We start from the raw sequence: 25933 nt of genomic DNA, 5'->3' as shown, positions 1-25933 counted from the left end.
GAACCATTTTGAGGAATGGCCAATATCAGGTGACTCCAGTATTCTTCACCAGTGGAAGTATTTGCTTTGTTTCTATCTGCAGTGGAGCCATTAGTATTACGTATTAGATTCACTTGCATGTTTGCTCACTCTCTCTCCACTCTCTTATCCTTGCTAATACTCCTGGAGGATTACTGCCAAGTACAAGCTATTTGTAAGAGCAGCGTGCTGCTTTCTTGAGTAGATCCCAGGAATATTCAAGACATGCATTTATAGGGGCCTGGTTATCGTAGTCTGGACTAGGATCCCCAGGTATAGGTGTTGCATAGGACCTATGGGACATGTAAGGTCCTATAAAGTCAGTACCACTTTCATATCTCTGGTATACCAGGGTACTGCTGGGCAAGACTAGAGATAGAAGGGAGTAAGCTGGGGACATAATACTCAATGCAACAATGGATCCCAGGCTTCTTGGGGTAGCAAAGCAGCTAATACACATCCCTCAGAAAGCTGCTGGGACTTGGAGCAGCTCCTGGCTCCTGTTATTTCTACTGGTGGCTGATAATGCCTCCTGCAGTAGCCTTTAATAAGCAGGTTGCAAAGGTGGGTGCTCCCTCCCCTTGCCAGGCCTATGCTGCTGTTCCCAGTGATATCAGTTGCACTGCAGAACAGGCTCCAGAGGGATTTGGTGGAAGCTCCAATCACTTTGTTATTTCAAATCTGGACAATGTTTGGCAACCATTGATCCTTCTGGAGCATGGTGTATGCATGCGAGGTCACCCAGACCTTTGATGCATATGCTTAGGCAGGAGTTTTAGTGGAACAGAGGCTGCCCAGATCTTCCATCTCTACTTTAGGCCACTGAGGCAGAATCCAAAGGTCAGACTGAGTCCAGACATTTGGTGCCTCCATGGCTGTATTTGTATAAGTGTCCTGGAATTAAACCCAGGTCTCCAGTGTGGCAGACAAGGATTCTACCACTGAACCACAGGGGACCCCAAAACTGGCTAATCAAAATGCCTTATCAGGGCAACCCGAGACTGGTAAAAAGATGAAGGAGAGTAGATTTCTAATTCCTGTCTCCTTTGCTTGCAGTTTATAGAAACTGAAACATGACTTTCATCTGTTTTCAACAGACTAAAATCAATGGGAATTGTGTTTTACATTTCTTACCTTAACAGTACTATGAAAGCAACAGAAGGCTGCCTCCAGAATTTTTCACCAGAAACCAGGCTATGAACAAAGTCCATGTCTTCCTGAATGACCGGGAAGTGACTCGGGATTACCGACTGCATCCTGGCTTCTATGTCATCATCCCGTCCACATTAGAACCTCATCAGGAGTCTGAGTTCATCTTGCGGGTCTTCTCGAGGAGACACACCCTTTGGTGAGAGGATGCCGTTCCCTTGCTTGTAGCTTTTTTCCTGGTGCATGTTGCGTCTTTCTGTTGCGGAGGGTGAAGTCATGTATCAATAACCGTGATCTTCTACCAGGAAGATAAACATGGTAGACAGGTTGTGTGCTCATATGCTGGATGCTGCTTTCCTATAGCTTAGGATAAATAGTTCCTCCAACTGCTACTGGTCTTACCCTTTTAAAGGAAGTCCAGCAGGGAAGGGCACTGAACCAAGAGCACGTGGAGTACCACCAAAACAATACCAAGAGTGACAGGGCACCAGGATATTCCCTCTCAAATTTCCCCCAGTTACTACCACTGCTGCAGCTACAAGAATGATAGGATATCAAATGTGAGGAGCTTGGCTGGCAACACGTCAGCAAACACAAGTACTTTAATCAACATGTTGTGGAGGCCAGTTCTCAGCAGGGTTAGCTAACACAGCTGACTGCAGCCATTGTGACATGACTGCTGCAATCGTGGGAAAGGATACAGCTGTTTTATGGGTGTATGGTATAGTCCCTGTGAAGGAAGAGGAAAGTAGGTGAAGCATTGAATAGAGATTTCAGTAATATTTTCTAACATTTCTTCTGGCCTTTATTTTCAGCGAAGTGGGTGGAAATTCAAGTTTTGTCCTCTCCAAGGTGAGTGGGAATGAAGTGGGAGAAAAAATTGTGGCTTTGCTTTCAGTTTGGGATTTTAAAGTTTCTTCCATGGCAGTGATTATAGAGGGCTTTTAGTTAGAACATGAAACCTCATGTTGCACTACTGTATGAAGGGGAGCCCATGCTCTGTGTTTATATCTTAATTGCTTTGCAAACTATTCCTTTTGATGGAGTCATCATAGTTCATAATCAGTCTATCCTTCCCATCTGCCTTTAGGGTTCTCTTTTTTTGTTTTCTTGTATTCTTCCCAATTCCTCTCTTTTTATTCACTGTCAGAGTTGATACTACAGTGAGGACTGGGCCAAGTAGTTGCAGTAGTAATTAGAGAATGACAGGATAAGGAATATTTTGGAATATTCTGTAAGTCTATGTTGGATAGTCCTGCTTCAAACTCTTCAGTTAAACGTATATATTTTTTTTATTTCCTAAAGGAAATAGTTGATAGATACGAAGGCAAGATTTGGGAGGATTTTTTCACTAAGCATTTTGAACAAGTAAGTGTACCCATAGAAATTCCCAAAGGCCAACAAACTGCTCACTCAACTGGGAAAAGGAAGTCTGAATGTATTGGGAAAGGTGGGAGCCAGAGGGGACTTTAAACTGATCGGAGCCATGGGAGATTGGCATGTGTATGATGTAGATTTCATTCAAAGGATATGATATAAAAGACCATAATAGATTATGCAATAGCTAAGCACTCAGGCAGGAAACATGCTGGTCAGGGAAAAGCACTCCTGGTTAAACATATGAGCACTCAGCTCAAGGTGAAGTTACACATTACATTTAAACCATACTCTGGGCACTTAAAATGCAAGCGTTTGCACGTTAAAGCTCATTAACTCGTGCTAAGTGCCCTCTGAGCAACTCAAAGTTATGCCATTTCAGATGAGGGTTAACTCTGAGCCATGCTACCTAGGTCATGTTAGGGTAACTTCAGTCTGCACCATGGATATAAAATGAACAATTTACAGTCCCTCCAGCATCCCAGGATGCACTGCTGCCAGCACCCAGAGCAGGGATGGAGCCCAAATGTCCTGTGTTCTATCCATGCTCCTGCTTACAAGTCTTCTCGTGACAAGTCAGAGCTATGCAGGCAAGAAATGTATGAACCCTGGAGAGCTTCAAAAAGCATCTTTCCAGCCCCTAACACCTATGAAACCCTTAACATGTGACAGCTCACTGCACGTTCTAACTTTAGCACTACTTAACGTTCCACAGATTTAATATGGTTTAAGCGTAACGTGCAACTTCACCCTCAGTTGGAGTCTCCTTAAGCTTCTGAAACTGACTATTCCACACTGAACAACCTCTGAGGAAATGAACAAAGACATCATCACAGGAATTAACAAAATCTCTCCCATAATACAATTTCCATAGCCATACTTATAAAGAAGGTTATGCTTCTTATTATGGCTGTAATTTTGAAAGGTGCTAACTTTAGATGGAGCTGCAGGTATCCAGTTCTTCTGAATGCTAGAGCTACTCATTTAGCACTGACAACTAGTTAGTCAACAGTTTTCTAACAGTTTTTCAAATAAAAAATATCCAACACTTCCAAATTAGCATTTTAATTTTCCCCCAAAAGTTGTCTTCAATTCCTTAAAGCTTTTACCAAAATGTTTCTGGTGCTTTACTTTTCAAAAAAATGTGTTATTTTGGGGTTTATTTTCATTTGTTTTTCAGAATTACCTTGTATCTTTAGACTAGGTCAATTCTGATGTATGTTGCCACATTTTCTGTCCTTGTGATTGGAAGAATGTACACATAAATACTTGATACAGTAGTAACGAGCTACTGCACAGTCAGTCACCAAAAATCAGTTCAGGGATGCGACTGTGCAGTAACTCCAGTTACTTAGCACTTGTGTATGCAAGTACTAAATGACCGTGCAATAACAACTGTGCAGTTAGTGTCTCACGTTGATGTGGCCACTATGTATCACAGAGTAGTTTAGGAAAGTTTATGGAGGCCGATTTTTTTTTTTTTCAGGAACCAAAAGTTTTCAGAAGACAAGACTTTACAAAAAAAAAATTATTTTTCAGAAGAAAATTTGTGAAACAAAAGAATTATGTTTTTAAAACTATGAAACAAAAACATTTTTATATTGTCAAAACAATTATGAAAAACATATTTTGATCAGTTTTATTGGCAGTTGGCAATGTACTTAGCAGGACAGATGACAGAAATGCAGCCTTCTGAAACTAATAGGTTATATCCTTAATTGGTATAAATCAACACAACTACACTAGGTTCTTCCGGGCTTTGGCAAGTTGCAGTCAGACAGTAAGGTAGCTTAAATCTAAGGGCCTAATCAAAACCAGTGTAATTCTTTCCATTGATACCAGTGAGCATTTGATGGGGGCTGAAAGGAAGGGCTAGGAAAGACAGAAAAACAAGAAATATTTATTCATTTTTAAAAAATACGAATATTTGTCTCTCCTTCCACAGCATCCTGAAATAAATGCCGTGCAGCTCCAGAGGATCTTGAACAACATGCCCTGGACAAGTAAGGCTTATGAAAGATAATGTTTAGTGGCATTGATTAGGTCCCAGTGAGATGGGAGCCTGGGCTGGGCTCAGCTCCTGCATTCCCACCCTGAAATCTAGGTGTGAAGGAGATGGATTTGACCCCTATTCTGATTGAATCCTAAACCAGAACAGATTTGCAGAAATCTCCAAGCTCCTGGCCATTGTGCAAGAGAAGCCTCTGAGTGCAATTTCCACCATTGTAGGTCAGAATGTAGAGGGAGGAGAGCATCAGCGTTTAGTGCTGTATGGCTGGAGAATCTCAACCTGAACCCTGCTCCTAATTTGTCCTCAAGTCTCTGACCTTAAGCTTTGGCTTAACCAAGACATGAACATTACTTTCTTGGCCTGTCTCTGTTCTTCATGACTTGACATTTCCAGCCTTCTGCGACCATGGGGAGGTTAATTTTATCTGCTGACAGTTCTATACCCCATGAGGTCCATCCTCCCCTGTGATGCATATGAGGAATTTCTATTATTTCTCCCAGCTGCAGTCCCTGTGTAGCAGTTCTTTCAGCACATACTTGGTAGGTGGCACTGGCCTGTATTTAGCTTGTAGGGCCTACATCCTTAATGTTAATGGGAGCTGCATAGGGAAAGGGTTAGTGCTCAAAGAAGTTAGACCCAAAGTCTACTCTTGATGGTGATAACAGAGTATTCTGTGAGAGCAGAACTTGGTTCCTATGTGTTAATAATCCTCTACCCTTCTATTGCCATTTTCTACCCTCCTTGGGCAACAGGAGAATATATTTAACTGAGGTTGATGTTTCCTCATAACAAAGTATTTTAGGGCACCTTGGGTTTGTGGGGACTCTGCTTAGTCCAGTTCCACCCCAACCCATTCCCCCCGCCTGGTTCCTTTACCAATAATGAAATACGGTGACAACAACAGAGAGCACCTGATAATTTTTTACAATCAAGTGACTAAGCAGAAGCCTGCTGTTGTCCCTTTGCTCTATGCTGATATTGTGAGGTTTGCTGGAGAAAGATAATGAATATAAAACTTTTACTTTGCTGGCCTCTAGGTAGATAAAAAATATTTTAAGGGTTTTGGATCCCTTTAATTTCCATAAGGGTTGATGGAGGAGACAGCCATTTTCTCTGAGACTTGGTAGCTGTCTGAAGTGACCCATCAGGCATTGTCACGATCTGCAGGAAAATAAGCTGATTGGGGTGTCTTCATTCTCTGTAGTTTTAAGACCATACTTTCAAAACTTTACAGTGCTGGATGCATAATAAATAGAGTTATTATGAGATTAAACGTCTTCACTTTCTGGGGAGACAGGATCTGTGAGTTCTGTCCTCCATTCTGTAGAAGGCTGAAGGCAATCTATAATCATGATTTGCAGAGGAGCAGAGTCTCTTTCTATTCTTACTGTGTAACTTGTGTATGACTTGGGAATGGCTCAGCTCAGGTGCCACATTACAGTTTCAATGAGACTTATGCCTTTAAAAGCCCTGACTCTATCTATAAAATCTATGCAGACAGAGATATGAAGCACAAGGGCTTCTATTCATCCTTAGCATAACTCCATGGCAACTAGTGGAACAACACCAGAAGTGAATTAGGCCCAAAGTCAAATGACTTTGCTGAAGGTCACCCAGTAAATCCCACTTAGTTTGAGATGTTATTTTACTGCTGTTTTCTGTAACAGCTAGAGATAATGTGTCAGAATCTACCCTTCATAACATGGACACAGAAAACCGCTGCTGCCTTTTGTGAGAACTGTGCCCATTCACTTGGCAGTGGGAGCTAACACATTGTCTGACAGCATTATTTTATCCAGCTTGAATTGCAGGGGATGTAACCTCTAAATGAGAGAAAAATTGCTATGAAAACTTTAGGGCCAGATCCTGTCCCCACTGAAAGTGGACAGAAGGTATGCTAGTGGACCTAAGGTCAGCAGGATCAAGCCTTTTGGAATCCATTTTTATGAGCTGTGTTCCCTTATTCATCAAACAACCCTTTCTTTTCCAGATCTTCCAAACTTTCGACTGAGATTTAGCTTGAATGCCTGCCAAGGTATCTTGGCACTGCTAGATGTATCCTTTTTCAGAATAGGCTAATACCTTACCTGGGCTTTAATTTCCCCGGGGAGTGGGAGAGGTGGTGGTGGGGGGTGGTTCACGGTGACTTCTGATCCATCGGAGGGGTTTCCTGCATAAAGATCTCCTACCAGTTGTGTTAAGAGTTTGGTTTGTAAGGCATTGAATGCTGCTCCCATTGAAATCAATGGGATGCAAAATTTTAATGCATTTCAGTGGGAAAAAGATCAGGTCCAGGGAGATCCCACAGAAGAGGGTGGAAATCCCAGAATTATCCTCACCCCCATTGTTACTGTGTTAAATATATCATCACTCTGATTTGTTACAGTTTTTGGAACCTTTCTGCCATTTTACTGCAACTCTTATTGACTTTAACTCCTCAACTAAGCTCAATGCCAGTGGTACACTGAGTATTCAGGAATTCAGGGTCCTGTGGAAGAGACTGCTTTTCTATCTGGTACTAAAATACTTTACTTGCCCCTCCCCTCCCCAGTTTACTCATTAATCTGTGTTGACTAGGAAATAGTTAAAAACTGAGAAACCAGGCTAATGATAGAGTATACAGAGAGATGGGAACTGATTAGGAAAGGCATTTGGCCTGTTAAGACCCAGGAACAGACATAATACCAAGCAGGGCAGTCTGAGAGGCAGACTGTGCAGTGTGAATGCACACTGCAATGAGGCATGGCTCAGGGATTGAAGCCCAGCTGCAGGGGGTTAGAGAGTGGAGCCCACCTGCCTAGGAGCCCTGGGTCACCTGAGAGGGATGATTGACTGGCTCCAGAGGAAATTAAAAGCTTACAGTTGGGAAAGAGGTGGCTGTGATGGTGAGTGAAAGCACTGCGCCTGGGTTGCCTTTCTCCAGGTCTGAAGAAAGACTGGAGGTTTTACTTCTGTTATTTGTCTGTGGCTTATGTTGTTGCCTGTATCATTTTGTTGTGGGGACAAGCATTCCCCCTATAACATAAATGCACTAGAACTAAGAGCTGACTGGGCTTTATGAGGAAACTTGCTCCTGGTTTGGGCTAAAGGAGGGGAAACCTGGTACATGTGCCTTGTGTATAGCACAAAAAAGTCAAGTCTCTAGCTTAGCATTTTATTTACACTGAGGTTTCTCCTTTTAAATTCATGGTTATTTACAATGTGAATGAGACTCACCAAGGTCAAATGACCAAGGGAAAAGTCCCATAGTGGGTGCATCTACACATGCAATTAATGTGAAGCAATAAACTTTGGTGCATATTGAGTAGCAGTTTATTGCTCCTAGGCACCACATTTACACATGCACCTGGGATCATGACACACTTAGCTGGGTCAGAGCAGCTCTTTTTGACTCGGCTCAATGCATTGTGGAGCCCCTGTGCTAGCAGCCCCCACACTGAAGCACTCTTCTGCCCCAGCCAGCCCCATTATTGTCTACGCATTAAATAACACCACCACAGGATAGTACTTGTCTTTACAAGTACTAACCTATGGCAGTGTTTATTGTGACCTAATAGGGTTACATGTGTAGATGTAGAGTCTTTACTGCAAAGCTAAGTAGGCAGCTCCACAGTAAAAGTCTCATGTAGATGTGCCCAGCGAGAACTCTAGATCCTGCTAGCTTTTCACAGGGTGCATTTTTATGGAACATTGTATTCCTAGCACAGCTGCTTCATCAACACATTGTAAACAGAACAGGCTTGGGGCTAAATCTGTGCTAACTTTTCACTCACTAAAACCCCATTGGGCTGTAATGGGTTTGTAAATCAGGGCAGGACTTTGACTTCTAGCCTTTTTGGGTATAACTCCCATCCAACTGCCTGCTTTGCTGGGGAAGTTAGCATCAATTTCAAGTTCCCCACCAGCTGGAAAATGCTGCTCGTTTCCTAAGCTGCTGCTATTGACTGTAAACAATGAATTGTTTTAACACCTCCACATTAATGAGCAACACACGCAGCTCAGTGAGGTTCATTTGTCTGCTTAGGATCTTCACCTTTTGAAGATGCTCACAATTACTTTTACTTCTTTCACTTACTTTGTTGTTGTTGTTTTTAAACAGGAAATTTTCCAGAAAAAAGATATTCACAGATTGGGAAATCTGGACTTAGTGGAACTGCATGCAGCTGTACAGGAGATAGGTGAGCAGGTAGCAAATATTGGCAGGTACTCACTTCCCCATCCATAGAAGCCAAGCAACCCTCCAAACTGGGTTGGACTAAATGACCCTATGATTTTATGACTGTACATCGGGGCAGAGGCAGACAAAATACACAGGTACCTATGTTGCTGATTGACCTGTGCTATTTCTGCTACTCTCCTGCTAGCTTCTCCCCGCCCCCACCCCCCATAGTCCAGGAATCATTATCAGTTTCAGGAGCCTCTTGTACTTGCATGATTTGAAGTATGAAGTATTGCTCCAACTTTGGATCCTGTATGCCTCAGACTCACAGCTGAGGACAAAGGTGATCACTCCATAGTTGACTTTCAATCAGGGACAGAAGTTTCTGTCTATAAAATCTACCACCCCTGAAAGTTATGAATAACTGCACTGATTTTGTAGGCATATGATCATGGGCTAGATCCCCAGTGAGTATAACCTGGCACAGCTCCATCAAAGATGCTAAAGCTAATCCTGATTTCCAACAACTCAGGATCTGGCCTTTCTCTTGGTAACCTTTACGCCAAGGCCACGAGAGCTACAAGTGACCTCCAGAACTCCAGACAGTATGAATATATATTTGATGATCAGGGTTATGTTTTACTCATCTTCAGTACTGGAAGATATTTGGGATGAATTCACCTGAATTTATCAGCAAAACAAAAAAAACATGACTTGGAAAGATGAGGGAAGCTAGGAGATATGTTTCTCCAATAGTTTCAGCTAATTGCTTCTCTTAAACACACACAGTATATTACTGTTAAATGGGTAAACAGCTGCTATGACTTCAGTCAGAGATGGCTGCATGTCAGTGGTGGGTAAAGAGAACCACCATCTGTTACTTACACTACCTCTTATGGAGGCTGGGAATAGGGATGATCGAACCACTTTAGTTTTGGGAAGGGGGTGGTATTTGGATCAAGACACTAGGGTTGGATTTATTCTTAGCTGTGAGTCTTAGGCAATGTTTGCAGCAAACTTCTCCTTCTGGTTTGTCTTTCTAAAGGAATCTCACTCAGCAATGAAGTCTGTAATCTGATGGCGATCCGATACGGCAACCCTGATTTGAAGATCAGCTTTGAGAGCTTTGTCTGCTTCATGCTGCGAGTGGAGATCATGGGGGGTAGGATTCTTGCTTGGCATGCCATTGCCACTGGACTGCGTGGCATTTTTGGAGCCTGTTCAGAACTATTCAACTCAGTGCTTTGGACTGCAAGGGTCAAGGCATGGAGTCTAGTACCTTTCTTATGTAGACTGGAGTAATTGCACTGAAGCCAACGGAGTGAAAGGGAGGAGAACTGGGACCTTTGCCTCTAATCTTCTTCCCATTATCTTCTCCAGAAACCAAAGCTAGACAAACTGGAGGGGGTCATTCATTTCTACGGGGAAAGTAGGTCTTGAATGTAGAGTGGTAGTATGGGTTTGTGGAAGGGGTTAAGAGAGTAACGAATGGAGGTTCTTCAGTACACAGAAAGGAGGGGAACCGGTGATGTGTCCTAGAGAGAGGAATTGAGACCTTCTGACCACCAAGGGAAACAAAGAGAATAGAAATGATGGAGGTCCTGCTCTGTTCCACATGGCATTGGGGAATATTAAATATACATCACCCAAGCATTTCAGACAAGGCTAGACAGCATTATTTGGTCATGCTGTCTTAGACTAGGCAGGGTAACACAATCCTTAGATTTTATTCAGCTGCTCCCATGTTACTGTCCTGAAACAAGAAGTGACTGGGCCCTAGTTACTGCCCTTGTGTTTGGGCATGCAGCTTCATCCAGAGGTTGTGGAGTAGACCCAATGCTTTGTGAATGGGTTGAAGGCTCCGAGTTTCAGCTTGCCTCTGGGGTGGTGGGCTTCAGTTAACCTTTATCTAATTAGCATTGCATTAATTTCCTCCATCCCTCTCCTTCACAGAGGCCTTTCGCAACTTAACTAAAGATGGCAAAGGAATATATCTCCAGGAGTCTGAGGTAAGGTGCTGCACTTGTTTACTCCATGTAATGCAGAAAAGACTCTGTGTGTGTGTGTGTGTGTGTGTTTCTATGGTCTCAAAATTTAATATTCCTTTAACTGCTGTTGTAAGGGGCTTATTAGTTACTTGCCATTGCTGGGTCATTTGCTTTCCTGAAAAGTAGGTGTAAAAGCTCCCACTGTTAATCATGCCTCAAAATCCCCTCTGAGGCAAAAAGGAAGATTATCTTTATAGTATTGGTGAGGAAGAAGAGGTGCAAGGAGACAAATTTCACTTAGGAGTTTGTGCCAAAGCCAAGAGAAGGACCAGTGGCCTCAAAATTTCAGGGCTTTTCATTGGCTACAAGACTATAACCAGTTTGCATTGGCTACAAGACCAATAGGTTTTTGTTCCTGCTTCAGCAGCCAAATTAGGGTACCAGCAAAGTCAGTGGTGAAACACCCACTGATTCCAATATGGCAGGGTTCAGCACCATTTGAAATACGACCCCACCATTGTCATTCCCAGCTCTGAATGTTTCCTGAATGTTGCCAAAGTCCAATGGGATGGGCCAGTTCAGACCTCTTTCTTATTGCCTTACAGTGGATGATGATGACACTCTATTCATGATGCAAAGCAGTGGAACCTAGATGCACTGACCTACTCCCAGACATGGAAGTCTGCTTTTAATTAACTTGCTGTGCATATTGGACTCTTGTGCTCATACCCTATTCATAGGAGCAATCAGTCTGAAGCTAGTGGGCTGACTTGCATGATCGCCGAAGTGAATACGTATTGCTGGATAACACACCCTTGGCTGAAGAATGTTTCTTGAAGAACTGTTTCGCCTATGAGCAGAATTGACTGTAGGATTCCATACTTGGTGAAATGAAGATTGGTTTTATATATCGTTGCAGAAATCTCTGCTGAGAGCCATATGTTAGACTGACTGACCTTATTATGGCTGGACTGAGGGAACAAGTGAATGAAAACTTTAGATTTTGTAATTCTTATCACCAGTTATTAGAATGAAATGTCCTCTAGAATGGCCTGATTTCCTAAGGCTTCCATATGTTCTTAAGGTTGATTGTAGCTGGAAACTACTCTCTCTCAGTTGGTATTAGCAATAATGATTTACATTATGGCCACATGTAGGAATAGGCCCTGCTGGTTTTGGGCTGAATAGGCATGGGAGAGGGACAGTCTTTTGCTTGAATGGCTCATGACCAAAAGACACAAACACCATATTTCTTGCATACCACATACAAAAGTTCCCCCAAAATTAGCCCTCCAAAACTGGGGTGCATCTTGTAAGTGGGGAAGCTGATTTGCTGTGTGGAGTAGAAGCATTGGAGACATTGTAAAATAGCTCCTAATCCTTTTCCTTCTCTTCCCCCTCCCAGCACAGTGCGTGCATGGAGGGACCAGGGTTGGAACAAACCACTGCAACTGCTACCTTTTAGCATCAGCTAGTTTGAAGCCTTTCACAGCTGAATTGGAGCAGGAGAGAGATTAATCTTCGGCTCATTCACCTTTCCTGTCCTGCTTGGGCAACAGCAGCCAATTCAGCTGTGAGAAAGTTAAAACTGTAGCCTTTGCCTGACCAGGAAAGAGAGGGTAAATGATCTGAAGATTAGGAGCAGAGACAAGCCCATGCAGTATTAACTCTGGAAAAAGCTTTTTGTCTTCCTTCTGCCTTCCCAAAAACAAGGTGTTGGGGGTGTGTGATATGCAAGAAAATACAGTATTCAAATTCCACAACCTCCAGGCATCTGTAATAAAGGCTTAGGCCCCAGAAACCTTTTGCTTTCACTGTTTTCAGGGACTTAAGCAGGGTGGAGCAGGACTGCATGTAGATACCTCTGTTCACTGATGTGCCTAATAGGTGGAACAGAATTTGGCCCTGTGTGTCTACCTTAGACTGATTCTTCAGGAAATTTCAGCTGAAACAGTTCAGCTGCTTCTAAGAACAAAGCTAGGAAAAAGAGATGTTGTTTTTCCCATGTTAACAGCAGTTTTGAGACCTTTACTTTAAGAAGCTCTTACGCTTCCCAGCTTTGGAGCAGGGACTTGAAATTTGGCAGTGGGTGGCTTTGGTGTCAGAGATTTGCTTTTAAACCATCCCTTAAAAGTCCACCCCAATGATGCTAAGTTACGAGCCCTTGAAAAGGTTTCAGTTCACCCATGCTCAGTAGAGGCGTGTCAGAGCTTTGCAATGTAATTCCATGATGATAATGTCCATACTGGGCAGGCTCCAGCCTGCAGCTCCAGCACATTTTCCCTACAATTGCACTTCCCATCTGTGCTAGGTCATGGCAGGTCCCAGAACTAAACACAGGAGCTGAAAGCAAGGGAACTGTCTTGCTCCCAGCAATAACCCTCTTGAGTTTAGACTTCCTGGAGGAAGAAGCTGCCTGATTTGAATGCTGAGGGAACAAGAGCCAGCACATTCTGTCCCTCTAGTTATAGTCAGTTTATTCCCATGCCGTTATTTTTAATGAAAGATGTATTTTTGTTACAATGAATATTTATGTTTGTTATTTTTTTCCTATGTGGTTCTATTTATAGCATGCTATGTCTCTTTGCGGCCTATTGCGACTTGGCTAAATACCACTGTTCATCTCTCTTCATTGTTCCCAAACAAGGGTATTTAGCCAAGTCACAACAGACCACAGAGGGGAGAGATGTACAATACACAGAAAATGGCGTGGTTTTCTCACTCCAGTAGTTACTTTCAGATGTTCCAGATATTGAAGTTCTCCCCACCCCAGGTTCTGTAAGCAGACCCTCTCCTGAAGCATGTGACAAGTGTGAATCCCCCTTCCCTCCCGACCTGCAGAAGAACATGATGCTGAAACCTAAGTAAGCCTGATTTAATTCACACTCAGCTCAGTGGGGGATGTTATAAACACTGGTTTACTGAATGCAGTAGCAGTGGTATAAAAGCTTATGGGGAGTCCCCAGCCTTGCAATGACCTCTGTCAGATTCTTCTGTGCAGTCGGGTATTGAAAGCTTGTCAGTCCATATAGGGTTTCTTGCACATAATGTGTAATCATGCTGAATTTGAGCCTTTTGCAACTGGGGGTGTTTGGCAAGAATAATATGATTACATGTTGGAAATCGTTTACAAATTCCTCTTGAACAAGGTCTGGTTAAAATTGGGGTGGGGGAAACCCATTTCTAAATGGATGCAACAAGTTTATTACAATAACCCTCTCTAGTGACTGAGTTGTATTACACAATAAATATGTGTAAAATTTAATGCATATCTATTTAATGCAGAGCAGTGTAATTGCTGGGAAGTGAGTTATTGATTAGTTGATCCAGAGAAGAAACAGAATTCATCTATGCCATATGTTACTGAATATTTGTAACAATAATCTGTATTGAACCATGTGATTTGCTGCTAAAAAGTGTGAAGAATGCCTAACTGCAACCATTATACCAAAATGCGAACAATTCAAACTGCATTATCTGGATCACAATAAAATGTTTTGGCAGTGCCACGCACTCAGATGCTGTAAAGCTTTTCCATTGCTCCAGAGTAATGTTTTCCGGAGTAAAAGAATAATATATCTTCAGAATTACAATGTACATTGTTGAAAAATGATAGAAAAGGTTTCTGAAGGATGCATTAATTTATAACCGCAGGTATTAACAGAGATGCTAAGACTTGCCATGGGTGGAATTGCTACAGCAGGCTGTTACAAGGGAGTGGAAAGCAGGATTGAATGTGTCTGGATTTGTAGTGAGGATACAGATTTTTTTTTAAATGGAAAAGACTGGGATGAGTAAGAGGACGTAATGCAGAGATGCACATAATACTAAATGGTAGAGAGGAGGTAGACAGAGTAAGCAGCACTGCACCTTTTTTCCAGTAGAAGAACAAAACAATCTTAAAAGAAATTGAAAAGGAGCAAATTTACTTTTTCGTGCAATACACAATTAGGCAGTGGAACTCCTCGTTGGAAGGCACCACTGAAGCCAATAGCCGAAAGAGCTAGGTGTTAAACTCATGTTGGGTGTGGGCTAATTATTAATAACTGCAGGCTTGAACGAAATGCTCCCTAGGGCATACTCTCCAATTACAAGTTTCCACAAGTTGTCCTGCATCTCCCCAAAGCTACTGGTATTGGCCACTGGACTGGAACTAGAAGTTCTAGTCTGGTGTCCTGGCTCCAACAGTCTTGTGACCCTATGCTTGTCTCTGGGTTATCAGTTTAAACTTAAACTAGATTAAATGCCTCCCATAGCCCTCAGCTGTTATAGTCCAAAATCTGTTTCAGCTCTCAGGCACCTCAATCAATTCCCTGTAAAACTTTTACTCAGTTAATCTATACTGTCATCTTTGCTTTAAGACTAAATCACAAAAAATAGTGTGGAGGAAAAGGGCTCACCTGCCTTTTGCACTAAGTTTTTCAGGGACTTGGGTAGGATGGAATAGGGTCACGCTTAAGGACTATTTATGTATCCTTGGAGTTGAAATAGGATTTAGATCTAAACCCTTTTAGTCATTGCAAAAAATAAACTGGAAGATCTGATCAGATTCTTCTTGTCTATAGGTGGAGTCTTGGGTTCTGTTCCTGACTCTCTGGGTAACTAGGGGGCAGTCACTTACCTGTTCGGTCTCAGTTTCCTTGCCTCTAAAATGGGATTAACATGCATCTTTTGTAAAAGCAGAGTTAAATACCAGGCTGGAGGGCACTTTATATATGCAGGCAGTCAACACATAAAATACCAGCTTGCATTTGTCAGTGACAGTGAAATTCAAATACAATGACAGGCTACAGATCAGGAGATTACATTTTGACATTAAAACATTTTCCATTAGGAATCTTTAGCAGTAATAAAGTGGCCATGAGTTACAAAAAACACCACTAGATGGAGATCTGTCCTTAATCGTGACAACTGTTAGCCTGCAAACACAGCAAAGTATTAGAAATGAGGAATTCCTCCAGCTTAATGGGCATTTAAATGAGAAGGTAGAAGGTGGCCTTGGGTGGATCAAGAACTGGTAATGGGGTATGAAATATAACCAAAGTGAGCCGAAGTCTTGAGTCAGCCTCCCTTCTGACTCATGAGATTGGTTTAAAATTAGGAAGCTGTGAACATAATAAATTCAGGTCCTTTTTTATTTGCTTTTTGTGTTTTGAGCCTTTAGGGTCGATACGTTCAAATGTTCTTCCACAGTGACGAGGGTTGGAAATGTGCTTCCTTTTAATGAAAATGGAAATTTTTCACATAAAGTCAGCTGGTGACCTGCAGCTTTCAGAAAAAGAAACCAAACAGCAAGATTCACAATGAAATCACTGAAGTGGTTTCACACTGCATGTGTGACACAAAAGTGACATGATGGAGGTCTTAATTCACCTCTGAGGGAGGAGGGACAGGGGGTCACCATCCTGTCCAAAGCAGCACTGAGTTATAGCGAGTGTTATATAGAGAGCCCTGTGCTCCTCAGTGCTAACCTGAAGAAGGTGAAAAACTACCTCCCTAACTCCCTATCTCAGTTCTTGGCTCCTTGGTTAAATTCACCAAGTCTTGCCCTGGCTCTCTGGGAAGCTAGGCAAAGCAATCTGTTTGCAGGATGACTCTTTTCCTCATAAGTTTCAACGTTCCTGGACTCTCTCTGACTGAAATATGTGTGTAGTCAGCAGATGTGTATGGGAATGATTTCGCAAGGAAGAATATTTATGTCCTGAAAGCAAAACGGAGTCATTACTATTTATATTTGCAGGGATTTTTATATTACACTAGTGTGTAAAGGCCCTGACAGAGATCAGGGCCCTATTTTGCTAGGTGTTGTATGAACACAGAGCATGAGGGAGTCACTGTTGCAAAGAGCCCACTACCTAGATAGACTGGGCAGACAGAGTAAGAGAAAGACATTATTATTATTTTGTTTCCCATTTATAGGTAGGGAACGGATCTTGAAGAGATTAAGTGATTTATCTAAGGTCAAACTGCTCTCAAAACCATGAATGACTGGTACCTCCCATGACAGGGGTGGCACCATGGCGGTGAGTGGGGACTGCTTGGAAGCAAGGTGGGGGTGACCAATCTCGGGGGGGGGCATGCCCCCCCGTGCTCCTCCTATGCATTGCCTATGATCAAAGCAAACCCCAGCCTTCCTACTCCCAGCCTAGTGTCTTATGCCAAGGTTACCCAGTGCAGAGCTCATTTCACTGCTGAGTCCTGCTTTCCTCTATCTTCCAAGCACAGTGCTAATGATCCCTCACATGGGTCTGGAGAGAGGCAAAGGGAACTCATTTTAAGTTAGCCAGACTTCAGAAGGAGTCAGAAAAATCCCTTGAGCTCTACCACACACATGCATGAGTATATACACAAAGATCCTTTTACATTTTCAAGCTATGGGAACCCAAAATGAGGAAGAATTAAAGGAGGTTCCCCCCCCCCCAAAAGCAGCTCTCTGCAAAATGAAATGCTAATAGTCATGAGTCCTTTGCTTGGCTTCCTGCTGTGTCTAACACTGGATTACACCTAAAAAGGCGCATTGCCAGGCTTGAAGTTCAATTTATCAGCACAGTCAGGATTGATTTGTTACACTACCTGTTCTAGGGAAATAAATGTCTCCATGCCATTCCCCTCCAATCCAGGCAGGTCTTTGTTTTCCTCAGATCATCTGTGTAATGTAAGAACCTGACATTCCACAGATAAAGGGAAAAACCCTACAAAATACAAAATATCTCTAGCCAGCAAAGTAGTGCCAGAGACTAATGTAGTTTGGAATACAAAGCAAGCCACTGGTCTGTGAGCATCTGGCACTCTGGCGGCTGCAGCTTCTGGAGACAGGCAGGGAACTACCTGTTTGGAGTTTTTCCTCAGGTTTTTTGTTGGATGCTGGTGATAGATGATCAAGATAATGGAGTCCCATTTAAATCTACTATACAATGAGCCAGGACTTCTGAACCAGCTAAACTGCTCCCAGTGCAAGACCATGGTACTGGGGGTGTGTGTGTGTGTGTGTGTGTGTGTGTGTGTGTGTGTGTGTGTGTGTGTGTGTGTGTGTGTGTGTGTGTGTGTGTGTGGAGGGGGGGTGGGGTGTGTGTGTGTGTGTGTGTGTGTGGAGGGGGGGTGGGGTGTGTGTGTGTGTGTGTGTGTGTGTGTGGAGGGGGGGTGGGGTTAAGATAGGTTTAAAGCACCTGTTCACACACCCCCGGTCTGCTCCTAGTGTGAGTTAAACTGGCTTGGATGTTCGGGTTTGTACTTCCAGTAGCCCTAAAGTTTCATTTGTTCAGCAGACCATTGCCCAGGCCTAGAGAATCCTTTGTGGTGCCACCTTTTCCATTGGGCATGCCCTCCTCAGAGGAGTGGTGCAGAAGTAAGAGATCTGAATCACCAGGTAGCTGGTTTTGTGGTGTTTCATACTCCCGTAGCATCTGGGCTGAGAAGACAGCCCAGCAGAGCACTCACCAACATGGACCTGGAACGACTCAAAGACTCAAAATGGGATGCCATTCCACTTGGTTAGAGAAGGAACAAGTTTGATTCAATGTCACCCTGGGTGTGTTCAGTCACTTACAGGTATGCACAGAAAATGTCAAATCTCTCCGTTTTGATTTGGCAGCATTCTACCTTCCCCCACCCCCCCCATCTCTCTTGACACAGTGGCTGTGAAGCACTGGACATTTCCCTATTACTAGCTGGGCTGAGAGTGTCCACTCTTTCCATACATTACCACCTAACAGCTATGTGATGGTGATGACATCTCAAACCTTTCAGGAATTTGGGAACAATGGCATCTTGAAGATAGGTTGATCTGCTTTTGAACTAGAGTGAGTCTCCCTTAGGCCCCAAATTCAAAGCAAAATTCAAGGCGAAACAAGAGTTGGCCAAAATGTTTTTAAACTAGAATTTTCAACTAAAAGTAAAAAAGACTGAGAGAGAGCTAAATATTTGTGGCCAAAATCTAGAAAAAAAAATAGCAATTTTTTTTTTCTAAGAAAACTTGAAAAGAGTTGTAGAAGGAAATATTGCCATGAAAACCTTAATTGGCCCATGACAAGATTTGTAGAGAGAGAGATGTATCCAAACCACAACAGGAAGCAGAGATGGGCTGAACCAGGGTGCTGATCCAATTTTTATGGACCTATGGTAGACTGCAAACAACTATAACAAGCCATGCGTGAAAAGGCTAAGGACCAGCAGAAACAAATAGGAAGATGATCCTTTCCCTCTCAGAAGTCAATTTTATGAAGGAAGATGGTTTCAGTTGATACTTATTAAAGAGGAAGTTATCCTAAATTAGCACCTCAGGTAGAAGCCAGAGTTCTCTCTCTCACCTGTAGAGAAGTGATTGATTAGTTGTATTAGCCTGAAGTCAGGCAGAACATTCATCTGATGAAGTGGGTTGTTGCCTGTGAAAGTTTGTGCCTCTCTGAACTAGTTAGTCTCTAAAGTGTTACCCTGCTCTACCTTCTGCCTTTAAGATACTTATAGGTATAAGCCAATTATTGCTGTTTGGCAAAGGTGCACTGTGGAAGAGCAAAACCAGTGAGTAAGCAACTGAGCAGTTTCTTACTCATTGGTTGGGTGTCGTTCTGTTTTAGAAGAGTGTTGTTCTGTTTTAGAAGATTACCCACTGAGCAATCTTCTAAAACAGAACAACACAGACATGCACAAAAACCACTTCTGTAGTTGTCTTAATTTTACAGTCCTATAGAGTTAAAAACCAGTCGTGTTTCCTTTTCCTAATTTCCTTTGCAAGTCACTATTACAGTAGGAGACTACATTTTTCCCCAGTGTGTTTTAACGGTATAGGTCGATACGATTCAGTCCACTGCTCATTTCTCAAAGATGAAGTATAAGCTATGACCTCAGCCACAGAAACCTGTGTGGGGCCCTGAGCAGGTGACTCATGGTTACCAACTCTTGCAATTCTTATCATGAATTTTGTAACATTTGGTGTCTTCTTGTAGAGATCCAGCTCCTGGACTTAGTTCATCACATGGCAATGTCAGTGTTTGGTTCTGAGGGACATGCTATTATTACAACACAAACACAATTAATGCAGAAATGCTACAATAAAACCCATACTTCATCACACTCACAAACTGTAAATTCTCAGATTAGTAGGCAAATAAAAACAATTTAAAACTTACAGGTTTCAAAAGCATGAGGAAAATATTGGAATCTTGGCACTCAGTTTCTGAACACTTGGCATTTTCTATGCTGAAAAGTTTGATTGTAGCTCATTTGCCTTCAGCCACGCTCAGGGATAACCCAAAAGATAGGACCTGAGCCCCACTAAACTTCATGTCTGGATCAGCATTTGAAGTTGCCTTAGCCCCTGCCAACTGAAACTGCTGAGTTCTGCAGGACTTTAATGGTATCAAATACATGAAGAAATGGATATTATATCAAACTAAGGAACAGCTAAGCATGGAAAGAACTTTAGCCCTGAAATTAAATAGGGGGGAAAGCAATTCATATGCTGCAGGGAATAAACTGCTGAGTTCAGGAGAAGAGATGACTGCTTTAAAAAAAAATTAAGTTGCACAAGTGTTTGGATAGAAAAGAGCTTAGTTTTGAATCCTGGTAGAAACTGGGAGGAGACAGGGTATGGAAGGCACTCCTGGATGCCACCTCTGATGTGCTGAAGAGTATGGCAGTAGGTTAAAAAATAACATAACATCTATTACGAGAAGAGAAACTCCATTAATTGAAGTGAAACTGTACAAGCGGGTTTTTTGGAGGTTTTTTGGCCTTTCATAAAAACTCCCCTGAACAAAATTCAATGAGATGAATTTAAACACGTGCTCTTCACTGGTGATCATACCCAGGGAAAATGGAACATTAGCAGATTTCACTTTTCATTATATAAGATACAACTTACTCTCTGTCCTGAAATATTCAGTGTCACAGTAGACAGACAATGAGGACAGATATCCTCAGATGATGCATCTGCTGTAGCCATCATACATCACACAGTTAAAGCATGATGAGATTAATGTATACTCACTAACACAATCACAAGTTTTATCCCTGAATGATTTTGGCCATAGAGTTTCTCCAAAGGTAGGCCTCCGTGGGCTTCACCAAATCCAGGAATATGATTAAACTCCACTAATTTCAGTAGAGTTGTCTCCTGGGGCAGAGCTGAATGGGATCACTGTGTCCTGTGTAGTAGGGGCTCTAAAACTTACTGGGGCTCCTGCCTGGATAACTTATAGGGTGGCAGAGAGATGGGCAGTACAAAGGTTGTTCTGGAAACCTAATCTGTGTTGCGATACTTCCAACTCCTGTGGCCTTTCAAGTCCCTACCTTGAATATGTCCTGGTGTGTCTGTATGGAATTGATTAACCCTTTAATAGCTGGATTGATATACACTATCAATCTGAACCCATCACTGAACATCACTGAAACCACAAGCAGGCATTTTATTTCTTAGATGAAAGATTCCTGAGAATAACCAGGAATTCCCCACTACAGTCAGAAGTTGTGTAAGAGAGTTGCATAGTTTCATAGTAGTTTCATAGTAGCTAGAGTCGGAAGGGACCTAGGTAGATCATCTAGTCCGACCCCCTGCCTTGGCAGGAAAGAGCACCGGGGTCAGATGACCCCGGCAAGGTGCTCATCTAACTTCCTTTTAAAAATCCCCAGGCTAAAAGCCTGCACCACTTCCCCTGGAAGCCGGTTCCAGGCCCTAGCCGCCCTGACTGTGAAGTAGCGCCTCCTAATATCTAATCTAAACCTACCCTCCGCCAGCTTGTGACCGTTATTCCTGGTCACTCCTGGCAGCACACGGAGGAACAGGGACTCCCCCAATACCTGCTGATCCCCCCTGACCAGTTTGTAGCAGGCCACAAGGTCCCCCCTTAACCTTCTCTTGTGGAGGCTAAACAGGTTCAGGTCCCGTAGCCTCTCCTCATAAGGCCTGCCCTGCTGACCCCTGATCATACGAGTGGCCCTCCTCTGGACTCTCTCCATATCGTCCACGTCCCTCTTGAAGTGTGGCGCCCAGAACTGGACGCAGTACTCCAGCTGCGGCCTGACCAGCGCCGCATAGAGGGGGAGGATCACCTCCCTGGACCTGCTCGAGATGCATCTGTGGATGCATGACAGGGTACGGTTGGCCTTCTTGACTGCCTCCCCACACTGCCGGCCCATGTTCATCATGGAGTCAATGACGACTCCAAGATCCTTTTCCGTCTCCGTGCTGGCAAGAGGGGAGCTCCCCAACCTGTAAGTGTGGTGCCGGTTCTTCCTCCCCATGTGCAACACCTTGCACTTATCAGTGTTAAACCCCATCCTATTCTCATCCGCCCACCGTTGCAACCTGTCAAGGTCAGCTTGTAGCCTATTGCACCCTTCTAGTGCACCCACATCCCCCCACATCTTAGTGTCATCAGCAAACTTGAACAGGGTGCTTTCCACCCCCTCATCCAAGTCACTGATGAAGATGTTGAACAGTGCGGGCCCGAGGACCGAGCCCTGCGGAACCCCACTGCCCACGTCCTTCCAGGTCGAGAAGAACCCATCCACTACCACCCTCTGGGTGCGGCCCTCCAACCAGTTAGTGACCCATTTGACCGTGTGGGCATCGACACCACAGTCTCCCAGCTTTTTGATGAGGACAGGGTGAGAGACAGTGTCGAAAGCCTTCCGGAAGTCCAAAAAGACTACATCCACAGCAACCCCTGCGTCTAATGATTTGGTGACCTGATTGTAAAAGGCCACCAGGTTGGTCTGACAAGACCTGCCACTGATGAACCCATGTTGGTTGCCCCTGAGCATGCATTCCCCCGCAAGGCCCTCCTGGATGTGTGCCAGGATAATTTTTTCAAAGAGCTTACCCGGGATTGAGGTAAGACTAACTGGCCTGTAATTTCCCGGGTCCTCCTTTTTTCCCTTTTTGAAGATAGGGACCACACTGGCCCTCTTCCAGTCCTCCGGCACCTCACCAGAGCACCACAACTGCTCATAGAGCCGCGCCAGGGGTCCCGCAATGACCTCGGCCAGTTCCTGTAGAACCCTAGGGTGAAGATCGTCCGGACCAGTGGACTTGAACACGTCCAGCCTCTCCAGAAGTACCCTAACTAACTCCTCGCTAACCCCTGGCCCAGGCGTGTCTCTCCCGGGGCCCGAGGGGGGCCCAGCAGGGAGGTGGCTGAACTGGTCCCTACTTAGGAAGACAGAGGCAAAGAAATCGTTAAATATGTTAGCTTTGTCATCTGGCATGACGACTAAGTTGCCCATCGTGTCCTGCAGGGGCCCCACATTACCCGGGACCCTCTTTTTACCCCCTATGTATTTGAAGAAGGACTTCTTATTGTCCTTAATCTGGGAAGCTAGTCCTATCTCCATCTCTGCCTTGGCCCTCCTGACTGCCCCCCTACATCCTCGGGCGACTGTAACATAGTCCTTCTTGGTGATGACCCCATCCCTCCATTGGGTGTATGCCTTCCTTTTAGCAAGGAGACATTCCCGGATGCTCCTAGTGAGCCATGGGGGTTTATGTGCCCTCCTGCTCCCTTTGACCCTTGTTGGGATTACCTCCCTTTGGGCATGGAGGATCGTCTCCTTAAGGAGCAACCACTCACCTTGGACATCTGGCTCCCTTCCCCTCTGGGTCCTCAGCGCTTCCCCAACGATCCTCCTTAGCTTGTTGAAGTCAGCCCTCCTAAAGTCTAGGGCTGTTGCCTTGCTGCAGCCCTTTGCCACCTTACGCTGGATGGTGAATTCCAGCAAGCGATGATCACTGTCTCCCAGGTGGCCCATCACCCGCAGCCCCCTCACCAGGTCGTCACCCGTGGCCAGCACCAGGTCCAACAAGGCGTCTCCCCTGGTGGGGCTGTGCACCTCCTGGGTTAGATGGAGGTCCTGCACTCTGGCTAAGAACCGACGTGAGCGGTCAGACTTGGCTGACTGCTCTTCCCAGCAGATGTCTGGGAAGTTCAGGTCCCCCATGATGACCACATCCTTAGCCCTCACTGCCTCTGTGAGCTGACCTAAGAATTCCTGGTCGAGCTCTTCTCCCTGGTTGGGAGGTCTATAGTAGACTCCCACCGTTAAGTCTCTATCCCCTGGACTGCCTTTTACTCTAACCCAGAGCACCTCAGAGTGCCCCCCCTCTACCCCCTTGCTAATTGACGAGGAAGTATATTCCTGCTTGATGTAGAGTGGATCATTTACTATCTGAACAGTCCACCTCACTCCACTTTTCAGAATATGAGCACCTTTAAATTAACGATTCACCACTTCCTCATCTCCCAACTATACAAAAATAAGGCTGAAGGGGACTTCTGTTTTTTTATTTCAGGCTCCTGCTCAGGATGGGATTGTCCCTGTCTGAAGCATCTCATATAAATGTCATCTACCTTGCACTTAAAACTTCAAGTGATTAAGATTCCATAACTTCTGCACATAATTTGTTCCAGCCTTTAACTACTCTCATAACATCCCTGTAAAGATGCAGATACATTGCTCCACGCAAGAGGGGCTGAGATCAGAAGAAAGTATAATAAGCATCAGTTTGTTCACTAGAGTCTTAGCATTATACTAATACATTTTAGTGGCCTGAACAAGTACTTACTTCTATAGGGTCATTCTGGCTCCAGTAGGTTTCAGCTTGTTGCATTCAAAGTCACACACGTTCAACAGAATGGACAGCTAATTTTTGATGGCGAGTTCATATTTCTTCCACAACCATTTTCAGATCCCAGGGTGAGATCTCAGGAAAAATAATGTGTTATTTGTGAAAAAAATGAATTTGATCTGGAATTATTTTTGATCTGGAGTTATTGAGCAAGAAACATTCAGAAAACAAACAGCATCTGGATTTCTAAAAAATATTTCAATTACATGTACAAAACCATTAGAAGAACAGCATCTGGATTTCTAAAAAGCCTTTCAATCATGTATACAAAACCATTAGAACTTCTAATCCTAGAGGTTGGTTTTGAACCAGAACAATCAATAGATGCCAACAGAGCGAGTAAAGACAGGCAATCAAGCTTCTAGGGGGTTGAAATAATGTCCATCAGGGCATGGTAATAATTTCCACTGAATAAGCAATTAAACAAATGGTGTTAAGGAACAGAGGAGATTTCCAGGTAGGATCAATCTAGGCAGGGTATGAGGAGAAAGCAAAAGAGGATTGGGTTTAATTGCACAGAGAAGAATTTGCTCTAGTGTGAAAGGCATGTTTCCATCAGAGCCGATTATCCCATGCAGGAAGGTTTTTTCCCCACAGGAATGTGTATATTTTAGATACACAGGGGGAAAAAAATCCCCACGTGTTCCACAATTTTTGGTTTCTGATCTCGTTGTAGTAAAAACCACACAAACTGATGATACATATACATGAGAGCATAATTAAGAAGAGTGAAACCTGGATGATTTTCAATCTCCATGGCAATTACCAACTTTTAAAAAATCAAGATAGCCTCATGCCCAAAGGATGGTTATTATGCAATGCGTCTTCATTCATTATAGTTAGCTCAAGCATTGACAGCAATGTAGTAGCCGGAGGGGGGTGTTGCTTTTTGTTACCAGCAGGAACCCTCTCCGGTGGGAGTACAAGATGCTGACATAATGCTGCTGTTGCATAGCCATCACAAAGCACTCCTAAACACCAGCAGGACAGAAAACAGTAGGCATCTGGGAACACATAAACTACAGCCTCAGCTTGCTGGCCACTTCTTGAACCACTTCGGCTAAGAGTATTCATGGACAGAGGACTACATCCGGTAAATATATTCAATAAATGAATATGGTAATTATACAGAATAGGATTCTCAGTAGACTAGCACTGAAGTTGATTTGCATAAGAAATGTGGATTATTCATGGCAATGAATGTGTTATTTGTTTATAAAAACAGATTAAGACTTGTCTAAAGGCCTAGAACTAAACTATATGTCAGAAATTAGCACTTAAACAGAGCCTTATGCCTTCAAAGTGCTCTGCATGCATTTATCTAATTAATCCTCATTTGCAAGTGTGAGGGAGTGAATGTATACTTCTCACAGTCTGTTTTATTTGGATTTTGCTAGTTATGCAGGAAGTGGAAACTCCCCATAGCTGAGGTGCTAGTTAACTTTCTATTATAGTCCTGGTTTTGACAGTCATTAAAATGCTTTAAAAAAGATAGTCTTTTCAGCTCTTTCAGCTAGCAAATCCTGAAGTTGGTTTCACAATCTTTGGTGGGGGGAGATGGGACTGATTTTTCCAGTCCTTCTCACCACCGGCACACACTGTATCAGACA

At 43.5% G+C, this 25933-nt stretch overlaps 1 protein-coding gene across 1 annotated transcript in view; it reads left to right on the top strand.

Annotated features, from left to right (window-relative positions):
* LOC149873579 (calpain-14-like) overlaps positions 1 to 14214 on the top strand; it is a 38469-nt gene extending 24255 nt beyond the window's left edge. The window contains exons 11-20 of the mRNA XM_090035807.1: positions 1161 to 1366; positions 1983 to 2019; positions 2473 to 2535; positions 4490 to 4547; positions 6546 to 6610; positions 7002 to 7070; positions 8655 to 8733; positions 9760 to 9876; positions 10668 to 10723; positions 11308 to 14214. Coding sequence (XP_089891933.1) covers positions 1161 to 1366; positions 1983 to 2019; positions 2473 to 2535; positions 4490 to 4547; positions 6546 to 6610; positions 7002 to 7070; positions 8655 to 8733; positions 9760 to 9876; positions 10668 to 10723; positions 11308 to 11334 — 777 coding nt within the window. The 3' untranslated portion in view covers positions 11335 to 14214. The remainder of the gene's footprint in view (positions 1 to 1160; positions 1367 to 1982; positions 2020 to 2472; positions 2536 to 4489; positions 4548 to 6545; positions 6611 to 7001; positions 7071 to 8654; positions 8734 to 9759; positions 9877 to 10667; positions 10724 to 11307) is intronic.
* Positions 14215 to 25933: the final 11719 nt, after the last annotated feature.

The sequence above is a fragment of the Crocodylus siamensis genome, chromosome 1 (assembly GCF_052110815.1).
Source record: "Crocodylus siamensis isolate JL-2025a chromosome 1, ASM5211081v1, whole genome shotgun sequence".
Taxonomy (NCBI): Eukaryota; Metazoa; Chordata; order Crocodylia; family Crocodylidae; genus Crocodylus; species Crocodylus siamensis.
The sequence above is the reverse complement of the archived record's forward strand: the minus strand, read 5'-3'. Positions and strand labels throughout refer to the sequence as shown.